An 11024-nucleotide genomic window follows, 5' to 3' on the forward strand; every position below is an offset into this window, starting at 1 on the left:
AGTAAGTGTTCGACAAAAAGATATGATGTAAGAGGAAGATAATAATGAAATTTTAAAAATATTGAATATAAATCATGTTAAGGATTGAAGTTTAACAATATTATAATGAATATATCAAACAAAACGACGTATTATTATGAGTTTGGGTACCTAAGCTTATATACCCTTAAGGGTATATTCACTTTTCTCATATATATATATATATATATATATATATATATATATATATATATATATATATATATATATATAACATCTTGGTACTGAAATTCTGTATTTATTATTATTGTCTCATTCAATTCAAATATTCAATTCACACGGAAATTGGATACATATGTAATTGGGAATTGGGATTCGAAATAAAGAAGTGTGGATTTGAAAATATGGTACTTGAATGTGAAATATGAAAAAGAAAAGAAAATATTTGACTTGTGATTTGTGGTTATTCTATTTGGTAAACTCCATGACCCAGGTATTGAGAGCACAACAGGCTTTGCGGAAACCACTGAAGCCTGCACCCTTGGCCAATGCCTCAAAATCTTTCTCGGTCCTCTCTTTGCCTCCCGGGTTGTGAGCCAACATGATGACGTCAATGTGAACCACGTTCTGCGTCGCAAGGCTCGTGTCAGGCGCTTCCGGAAGAATGCATTCCGCCACAATCACTTTCCCCTTCTCCGGGAGTGCTTTGTAGCAATTGTTTAAGAATTTCAGGCAGTGAGCATCACTCCAATCGTGGCAGATCCACTGTAACGTAATATAAATATATTACAGCATTAATTAATCATCCGACTAGGTTTTTTTTTTTTTTTTGAATCAAAATAAAATAATATAATTATAATAAGGAAAGAGTGCTAGTGGAGAAAGCCAACCTTCATGAAAATGGCATCTCCTTCTGGCACGCTTTCAAACATGTCCCCACCAACATGTTCAATACCTGCATACCTTTTCTAATTAATATATATTATCTTCAATTGGATTGATCATAAATACACACATACCAGGAATACTGGTGGCATCTTGGATGACATGGGGCAAATCAAAATTGATACCCTTGACAGAAGGGTGTTTAGAGACGATCATGCTAAGGCTGGCACCGGTGCCGCCACCAACATCCACGAGGGTGGTTAGGCCATTGAACCCATCATACATGTCAAGGATCTTTTTCATGGTCATGGTGGAGTGATTAAACATACCGCTGTTGAAGACCTTGTTAAATCTAGCATCTTTCCCATGGTACTCAAAAGCTGTCATGCCATACGCCTTGTTGAATGGAATTCCACCATCCAACACCGCATCTTTCAAATGGTACCTAATTAAAATATTATAATTAAGCATCCATTAATCATGTGGTCAACGTTATTTATTTTTTATCTTCTCGTTAGGTTTAAAATTTAAATTGACATAGTCATTCACCAACCTCTTTGGTGGTGGTTGAAGCTGATTAGGTTTATGTCTTTCTCATATCCTCACATCAACATATGTTTAATTAACATCAACTGCTATGTGTTAAAAGGTTTCCTAAATGACACTTGAACAACTACAAAGTTTATTATATGTCCGTATTTTCCATCAAAAAAAAAAATGATTTCAATACAAGTGAGGCCGTTAATTATAAATATAAAAGAAAAAAAATAAATACTCTCTCCAATCAATATGATTATTGTAAATGAGAACAGATTAATTTGCAATGCAACATTCCTCTAAAAATATGTGCTATTTTTCAGTTTGATGCGTATAATTAGCAATTGGTGTTACCCATGGTCTTGAAATAAATAAAACGTACTCTACTTTTTTTTAGCAATCAGAAATGATAAAGGAATACGTTTCTTACCAGCTCTCCATAAGAATCTTATCCTGGTTCATGAGCAGGAGAGGCGCCATGGAAACACCATCTTCGTTCTTTACCAAAAATTTGCAGACCGGGGCCAGACCATAGAGGCGTTGAACAACACCATCGCCGGCTACATCCTTGAGGGTACAAGTGAGGACGGAGTAGCTAGCCAATAGGCGGCAGATCCTGTCCAGCATCACGGCTGCCTCCGGGTTTTCTACCTTGGGGAGCTGAGCCGCCAGCTCCGCAGGCGACACATAAGCCCCTGGTCCGGCTTTGGCAATCGTCTCCAGCAAATCTAGCTCCACCGCCGATTTCAAGACCATCGGTAAGACGGATGCGCTTGCCAGTTGCATCGCAAATAGGAATGCTTCTTCCTCCTGTTTTGCTTCCACGATTGAACCCATCTTCTTGTATCTGCTTAATTCAATGGATGCAAACAGGAAAGTTGAGGGCTGAGAGTTGGATTTGGGATGAGAATGATGCTCGCCATTTGTCTATATATATACACACACACTTGTTCTTTCACCAAACACATAGTGCTATGGACCCCACTGCCTTCTCGGTTTTACTACTTTTTGTTTTTCTCTTTTTTTTTTTGTATTCTCTTGCTATATTTTTCATTTTATATTTTGCATCAAAAAAGAAAAGGATGGTATGATTACTTATCGTTGCTTTGAAATTAATTAATAAAATAAGGTTAGATGGTGGGCTTTAATCGATTAGGTGTTGAGGTTATGATTGATGTTTCTTTGACATCTTAGAACGCAATATTGTATGTCCAATAATGAAATATCAATTAGAGTAAAATACAGTTTTGATCCATGTTGTTTATTAAATTCTTATTTTTGGTCTTAATATTGAGTTTTGTTATTGGTGTGGGGGGTTTCGGTAACGATGGTTGGTCCTTATACCACTCACCGTCAAATAGACTTCAAATGGGTGTAAAATGATGCAATTTTTTTTTGTCGTTTTTTAAACTTAATGGGACTAAACGTTTAAGAAAATGCATTAAAGGCCTAAAAGCTCTATCAATGTTTCACACTTTCTCCGTGTCACTACTAAAGCTACACGCTTCAACCATCAACGATAAGTATTGTCACTGTTTCATCCTCTAATCGCCATCCTTCATCTCCTCTAATAACCACGATAAAACTTCTACCGTTTTATCCTCCCATCGTTGTTGGTGTCCCAATCAACGCCCTTGTGTCTCTGCCACTCATTTCCATTGATCACCGCTTTCCTCTTGTGACTTAATAAGGTGTTTATGAAAAGAAAAAGCAACAATCCTTTATGGGTTCTTCTATTCTTCTTATGAAATCATTTCCTCACGTTTTAGGAGATAAAATCGAGGATTTGCTAAAAAACAACGCATAACTTTAGTTATCCTAATCAATATCAATCTTAATATAATTTCTATGATTTTTTACATGACCATTGATCCAAAATCTTCCGATGATCAAACAAAGTGAAGTCATTTCAACTAGGCTTCCCATAAACTTTTGAAAAAAAATTGTTCCACAAGTAAACAAATATCAAACGTCTTCAAAATTTTCGTTATCTTTATCTAATTTTTGCTAATTTTGAAGGAATTTTGAAAATGATGTGATCAATATGGAGAATCAAGGTTAGAAGCAGTGAGAAAAGAGTTTAAGGATCACATTGAGGTGTTTCTAAAGATAGAAATAGTTCAGGTAGGTTGTTCAAGAACAACCCTTTCATTGATTACTAAGACAATATCTGAATTTGGCTCGTGTTGTTATGAATGTTTATATGACAGATGTAAGGGTTAATTTTAGTTTTGTAATGTTGAATGGCTTGGTTCTTTGATCATTTTTTGAAAATAAACTTGAAAGTTTATGGAATAATTGATATTTTCTCCATTGTTGTGATTATATCATTTATGTTTTAGAAGCAAAAAAAGGGATTAATGGTGATTGGCAATAGTGGTGATGTTGATTGGTGTTGGTGATGGTGGTGATGGTTGTTGTGGCAAGTGGTGTCATGGTGGTGATGGTTGGGGCATATTATGATTGGTGGTTGGTTTTTCAACTACAGTTGGTGGGTGGTAGTAGTGGGATGATGTGGCGGTTGTGGGATGGTGTGGTCGTGTTTGTATTGGTGATGTGGTGGTGACATAGTTGTGATTCTTTTACATAAATGGTCCTTATACGATGTTGTACTGGTTTTATGGAAGGGCAAAATTGTCATCATTGAAAATATAACAACCAAGGTTTTACTTTTGTTAGGGGTAGGTACCAACAGTGATACCAAAACCCTCCACATGGACCAACCATGACAAAAAATCAATACTAAGACAAAAAGTGGGAATTTAGATAAACCATAGGGACCAAAACTATATTTTACTCTATCACTCATTAGATAAATATAACAAAATTGCAAAAACGGTCCCTGTAGTATGCATTTTATTGGGGTTTTATTAGTCCAAACCACGACTTTTTTTGGATTGGTGATCATTTTGAGGTAGTTTCATTGCGTTTTTGGTCCCTCGATAAGCTGAAATGACTGTAATGCCCTTCTGATATTTTTTTTTATGTTTTTCTATTTAATTTAAATGAAAAAGAAAATAAATAATTAAATTGGACCCACATTTCTCTCTCTCTCTCTCTCTCTCTCTCTCTTCTAAAAGCCTACACCACCACCGCCTCTATGTCATGAATCGTTGGAGGATGGAAAACTCATGTTCTTCCTATCGGAGGTTTCTATGTTTTCAGATTCATACATGAATCACATATTCCTCTAATTAATCGTCTTCCGATTCAAATAAAAATCACACAGTTGCAGTCGTGGAGGTGGCGGTTTGGAGAACCCGATTTGAACAAAGTATGTTTTCTGGAGAGTTCGATTCTATCAATTTGAACGGGTGATGACGGTTGGAGAAATTGAGTTGCAGTGATTGTTGCTCTGTTTTTTAATCTTTAGATTATTGAAACTAAAATTGATTTTGATGGATTTGTAGGGAGAACAAAACTCTTTTTTGGGGATAAATGGGTCGTGACAGCGGAGATAAACGAAATTATGTTCATCTTCTTCTACACACACAAAACAAACACACTCATGATGGGTCAGACAATGAAGGCACGAAGGAGACTAGAGGCGTTGGATGGGTCAGATTGGAGACGAGGGTAGATATCTAGAACGGGTCGAGAGTGGAGCCACACAGCGAAGCAGCATCTGGTGAATGGATCTAGAAAACGGGTTTGCCCATTCTTTATTTTTTTTCAATTTGGTTGTTATGGAAGCTTGATTGATGATCCTTACAAATGCTTGGTTCTAATGGGTGTGGTGGTGACCTATTGAACTTGGAAAATCCATCGATGGGTATTTCAGGATTTTGGTTTCTTGATTGAAGGTTCGTGTCCTACAAAGTTGAGGAATATGTTAGAGAAAAAGAAGAAACAAGGGGAAGATGAACTCGAGTCGAGTACTTTCTCTTTGAGATCTCAAGCTTCTGGGTGGAGATGATGATCCAGACGATGAAATCATGTTTTAGTTCCAGATTCAAAAAGCATTTTTCAGACTCGATGTAATCGGTTTTAAAATTCAGAATCTTGTATGTATTGAAGAGCAAACCCAGAAAATCAAATATATTATTCAAATTTTGTGTTCTTGAGTGTGTGTGTGTGTGTATGTTGAACAACAAACCCATAAATCTGGATTTTATGTGTGTATGTGTGTTGTTCTTGAATCTAGCCGATGATTTGTTTTTCTATAATGAGTTTAGATGTTTTTATCTTGAGATGAGTTCATTTTTGTTGCAAGATGATAGTACCAGTATGAAGCATTTTAAAGATTGAAGCATTCAAAGATTGAAGAAGATACTTCCTCTTCATCATCAGAGAGAGAGGTGGGCCCCTCTTTTTTTAATTATTAAAATAACTATTAGATTTAAAAAATTGAAAGAAAAATTAAAATTAAATACCCCAAGGGTATTACAGTCATTTCACTATTCAGATGAACTAAAAACGCGACAAAACTAGCTCAAAAGGACCATGAAACCAAAAAAGTCGAGGTTTGGACTAAAACCCCAAAAAAGTTCATGCCACATGGACCATTTTTGTAGTTTTGTCGATAAATAATTATAAGACATAACTATAAAACTGGTTCTTCTGGTTTGCTTTTTTTGACAAAACTGCAAAAATGGTCTCTATGGTATGCATTTTTTCCGAGTTTTGGCTCAAAGTTCGACTTTTTGGCATCGTGGTCCATTTAAGCTAGTTTCGTTGCGGATTTGGTCCCTCAGTAAACTGAAATGAATTTGATACCCTTGGATATTTATTTTCTATTTTTCTTTCATTTTTTAAAATCCAATACTTATTTATTTATTTAACAAATTAAAAAATAAAAGTCTCCCTCTCTCTCTCTCTCTCTCTCTCTCTCTCTCTCTCCTAGACCCCAACCCATATCCTCTCCTTTCCTTTTCCATCCCGTTTTTACATCTTTAGATTTGAGAACCACCGAAGCATCTAAAACCTTTGATTACTTGTCCAACCCAAGGCCAATGTTCTATTTGGTGAGATGGTGGAGCAAGGTTGATGATGGTGATAACGGTGATGAGATGGTTTCTCCCCCATTAACAGATAATGCTTCAATGGTTTCTTCTCCCCCAAAACCCACTTCGATTCTCAATGCCAACAAAAATTCCACTAGTCTTCAGTGATGAAATTAAATCTGAAAAGAATCTGATGAAACCTCTTCATCTTCTTCGTCATTTGAAACCCTTCTCGGATATGTTCTTCTCAAGCCCTAGGTGGTCACATGAATGTGAACAAACACCTGCGGATTTGGCATTGTAACAGATAAGAAACATACAAGTGCTCTGTCTCTTCTCTCTCATTTCATATTTAGGGAATTTACTGTAATTAGGGTTTATCAGTGGAACTCCTTAGTTCCAGTTAGTTCTTGTTCATATTACTTGTTCTTATGAGTGCTTTAAGTCAACTCTGTGAGACTCTTGATCAATGAATTCAGTAAGTCTGAGTGGGAATGTATGTATTTTTTCTTCACTGTTCAAGCTTACATTGTAGCACCTGGTTCCTGGTATGTATTTTATTTAAGTATTTTGCATTTTTGGCCTGGGACTCGGCGAGCTGAAGGACCAACTCGTCGAGTAGAAACAGATTTGATCCGGGATTTAAATGACGGACTCGTCGAGTCGGCTTCCAGACTCGACGAGTAGACTCTGACTGGACAAAACCCTAATCTAAGGGTTTGCACCCTATTTAAACATCTCATTCAGCCACCCTTCGTCCCTATTGCTTCCAGAAAACCCCCATAGCAAACCCTAGCCGTTTGTATAAAGAGCTAAGGCATTTGTGGTGCTTTTTGGTGATTTTGAACTCAAAGGAGAAGGAAAAGCCTAGAGGAATCAAGAGGAGACCAAGGGAGTTCAAGTTTGTGCACCATTTGCAGTTTACAGAAGGTATAAAGTCGATACCTTGCTTGTTCTTTTGCTAGATCCCTTTTTGGGGAGATTTAGGGCTTTTATAAGCCATTCTTGGTAACCAATCATGATTGCAAGCATGGTTGGGGGTTGAGGCTTCGGATCTAGGTCCGTGGAGGAATTACAAGGCAGAAAGGGGCTGCTTTTGCACCCATGGAAGCCCCCATGCAACCCAAGAGTCTCTTTTAGAGCCTTTTAGACTCAAAGTCCCATGCATGCACGTAAAGTTCGTAACTTTACGTGCTAGATCGAGTTTAGGGACCTAGATATATCATTTGGACAAAAGTTGTACACTAGAAATCGAAGAAATAAGACTTGGACTGTATCGACTCGGCGAGTCGTTCTTGGGACTCGGCGAGTCCGAGGTTAGACTTCCCTTTTCTGTTATGGGTCAAGGAGACCCAGTGGAGTGCTGGAAAGGTTTTAGAGGGTCCGGAGGAGTGACCTAACGTATTGGGATAAGCCATAGTCCTGGAGTTCATAGGACTCGGCGAGTACATGAACAGACTCGACGAGTCCAAGGCAATCTCCCAACTCTTAAGGATGAACTCGACGAGTTATTCATACAACTCGACGAGTCGAGTAGATGACTTGTTTATAGGAAGGAGATGAACTCGACGAGTTGTTCATACAACTCGACGAGTTGTTCATACAACTCGACGAGTCGGATGAAGGTTCATCTGGGGTTGTTCTAGAAGGAGAACTCGTCGAGTCGTTGCCAAACTCAACAAGTAGAGGCGTAAAGAAGGACAGATGAAAGGATAGGGACTCGACGAGTTGGCGGCCCAACTCGGTGAGTCGGGTCAACTGGAAGTTGACTTTGACTTTGTCTTGGACTTGGTCAGGGGTAAAATGGTCATTTTACCCTAAGAATAGATATCATACTCTGACTAAGTGTTTTTATGGGGATTATAGCCGGAGGATTTCCGGAGCAGCAGCAGACATAGATTTTCCCCGCGCAGATTATCGGTAGCTTCGTTCAAGGTGAGTTACCTTCCAGTAGCGGTGGGTCTACGGCCACAATGTCGGCCCACTAGTAGGAGTTGTATGTTAGATGATTGTCTTTGTGATATTCATCTAAGTTTGCTACTACCTGATGTGTTATGTTCTTGTATGATATGACGTTATATGCTAGTAGCAGTAGGGGAGATAGTCCCCAAGATGTCCGGTCGATAGGGCCGAAGGGGGGTAGTCATACCCAGTAATGCTATATAGAATATGATTATGTGTTATATGTTATGTGGTAGTAGTAGAGGGGTGAAATAGTCCCCAGTATCCGGTCGAGAGGACCGAAGGGGAGGCCAGCACCCAGATATGTTAGGCAGTATCCGGTCGAGATGACCGAAGGGGAGGCCAGCACCCAGATATGTTAGGCAGTATCCGGTCGAGAGGACCGAAGGGGTAGGTCGGGCACCCAGATATGCCTGACAGTATATGTATGTTATGTGATTGTATGGTATGCGGTACGATGGGGGAACTCACTAAGCTTCGTGCTTACAGTTTATAGTTTTGGTTTCAGGTACCTCTTCATCAAAGGGGAAGGAGCTGGCGCGGTAGCAGCACATCATACATACATGCATTGATTTTCCGCACTTGAGATATTCTGGGATTGTACTCTGACATGTTGCTACTTTCTGATTTCGGTTTCCAGACATGTTATGTTGATTTACGAAACGATATATTTTCACGTAGTTTTCTCACGAATGTTTTATACTCAGTTAAATAAAATGTAATTTTTGGACTCGAAATTTGGGATGTTACAAGTTGGTATCAGAGCCTTGGTTTGAGGGATTCGGACACACCCTCGGGGGTGTCTGGACTCAAACCGAGGAATTAAAAGGTTTTTACAAAGAAAATGGTTTTCTAAAAGCTAAGTTAAAAGTGTTAAGAAAGAACAAGGTGTGTGATGTGCGCGACCGGCCGAGCTCAAGTAAGTTTTTCCCCAAAGTACCCATACAAGTTTATGTTATGATTATCAGTTCAGTAGAACAACATGCTAGATTAGGACTAAGGATCTAGGATGATGCCTTATGTGCCTGTTATATGTGTATGAGCCTTATGAATGGCAAGCTAGTATAGATTCCTGAGTAGAGGATAGAGCAGCATAATTGGATTATGTGGTTAGGTTTCCCTTCGTCGAAATGCTACTTGCTTTGTGCTTTATGGGACTCTGAGTGATGGGAGTTATCCATTAGGTGAATACATTAAGTCACATGTGATCAGGGTTGAATAATCTCAGAGTGCTGGAATTGGCCCTATTACGCAGCTCTCGTTTGAGTCTAACCGCTGTAGGGACGGGTCCCTTACCCGAAGGATTATCCGAGCCTCGTCGCATGTGATGGTGTTCAGGTAGCGGCTAATTGGCATCATGAGAATACCTTCAGTAGCTGAGGACCGAGTTTGGATTGGTGATTACCCTAGGGCAAGCCTAGGAAGATAATAGCAGCTTTTAGTGCCAGTAGAAAGGAATTGGTGGAGTCAAGGCAGTTCTTGAGGAAAGTACGGATAGATGTGGAAGGTAGTATGGGCCCGTACTACCGGAAGCAGAGGATCCGTACGTGAATCGAGGAAGGCTGAGGCACAGGGAACTTGTGATGGATGTGATCCCTCTAGATGTATCAGTATCACTGACGGTTGTCATTATGTATTGCAGAATGGTGGTACTACGTCCGAGGCCAGCAGTTGGCAGCTCAGAAGAGGTATCGGGTTCGGGCTCAGGTTCCGAACCAGTGGATGAGAGGCTACGCGAGTTCATCACGTCCGAGATCACTAGAGGCATCCTTGATGCGACCCCGGTCATCTTTGGGTCGATCAAGGAGGGGATCATCGAGCTGATGGAGGATCGCCTCAGGGCGTTCAGGAGCGACATGGCGAACAGCCAGTCAGGATCACGCACACTGTCCTTTAAGGACTTCAGGGGCAGTGGTGCGCCGGATTTCCATGGGGCGAAGGACCCCATTGCGTCCAGGCGATGGATTGCAGACATTGAGTCTGCACAGTTGACTAGCTTCTACACCGAGGGGTCGAAGGTGAGATATGCAGCGGGGTGTTTGAGAGACAGGGCTAGAGATTGGTGGGAGTCGGTTGGTGACTCTCTGGGAGCCTCGGCTGTTGAGGCTATGACATGGCTGGATTTTGTGACCCGGTTCAGGGCTGAGTTCGTACGTGCGGTGGAGCTTCAGCAGTTGGCCAGGGAGTTCCTGGATATGAGACAGACGACTGAGACAGTGGCGGAGATCACCGCCAAGTTCCGGGAGAGGGCGTTATTGGTGCCCCAGTATGCGAGAGATGAGGACATGAGGAGGACCCGCTACCATGACATGTTACGAGCTGACATTTGGGAGCATGTTAGTTTTTCAGCTTGCCCTACCCTGGATTCCATGATTGCCAGGGCAAGGGAGAGGGAGATTGATCTGGAGCATATCCGGAAGAGGAAGGTAGAGGAGGGGCAGACGACTGGGGCTTCGGGAAAGAAGCCCAAGGGATCATATGCTAGGCCGAAAGGCCAGCAGGACCGAGGCCGCTGGAGGAAATGCGGCAAGTCACATGAGGGAGCGTGCAGGTTGGGATCGTCGGGCTGCTATTGATGGGTTTTGAGCATTCTAACACTTCCTAAGTGTACATGCAACCCTAATAACCTTGGATCTATGTTTGTCTAATAATCATGCAAAGTTGAATTCCAAGGTTATATTCCTATCTAGCATACATGGGGAACATATTTAACTTGAA

General features: G+C 40.4%; 1 protein-coding gene across 1 annotated transcript; it reads right to left on the bottom strand.

The window, feature by feature from the left end:
* Positions 1–261: 261 nt before the first annotated feature.
* LOC145161729 (caffeic acid 3-O-methyltransferase-like) lies at positions 262–2322 on the bottom strand. The gene is made up of 4 exons (XM_079081342.1): positions 1832–2322; positions 999–1309; positions 870–934; positions 262–744 (listed from the first exon to the last, which is right to left on the bottom strand). Exons 1-4 carry the CDS (start codon positions 2236–2238, stop codon positions 448–450), a joined length of 1080 nt encoding a protein of 359 aa, XP_078937468.1. The 5' UTR covers positions 2239–2322; the 3' UTR covers positions 262–447.
* Between the last annotated feature and the right edge of the window lie 8702 nt (positions 2323–11024).

The sequence above is a fragment of the Lactuca virosa genome, chromosome 2 (genome assembly GCF_052849685.1).
Source record: "Lactuca virosa cultivar CGN04683 chromosome 2, Lactuca_virosa_CGN04683_v6, whole genome shotgun sequence".
In the NCBI taxonomy this organism is placed as follows: Eukaryota; Viridiplantae; Streptophyta; class Magnoliopsida; order Asterales; family Asteraceae; genus Lactuca; species Lactuca virosa.

What these genes read in the sequence shown, in the direction of transcription:
- LOC145161729 (XM_079081342.1), bottom strand. Translation starts at nt 2,238, where the DNA reads ATGGGTTCAATCGTGGAAGCAAAACAGGAGGAAGAAGCATTCCTATTT. An exon ending in AAGATTCTTATGGAGAGCTG is followed by an intron (nt 1,310 to 1,831) that starts GTAAGAAACGTA and finishes TATTTTAATTAG; the next exon opens with GTACCATTTGAAAGATGCGG. An exon ending in AGATGCCACCAGTATTCCTG is followed by an intron (nt 935 to 998) that starts GTATGTGTGTAT and finishes AAAGGTATGCAG; the next exon opens with GTATTGAACATGTTGGTGGG.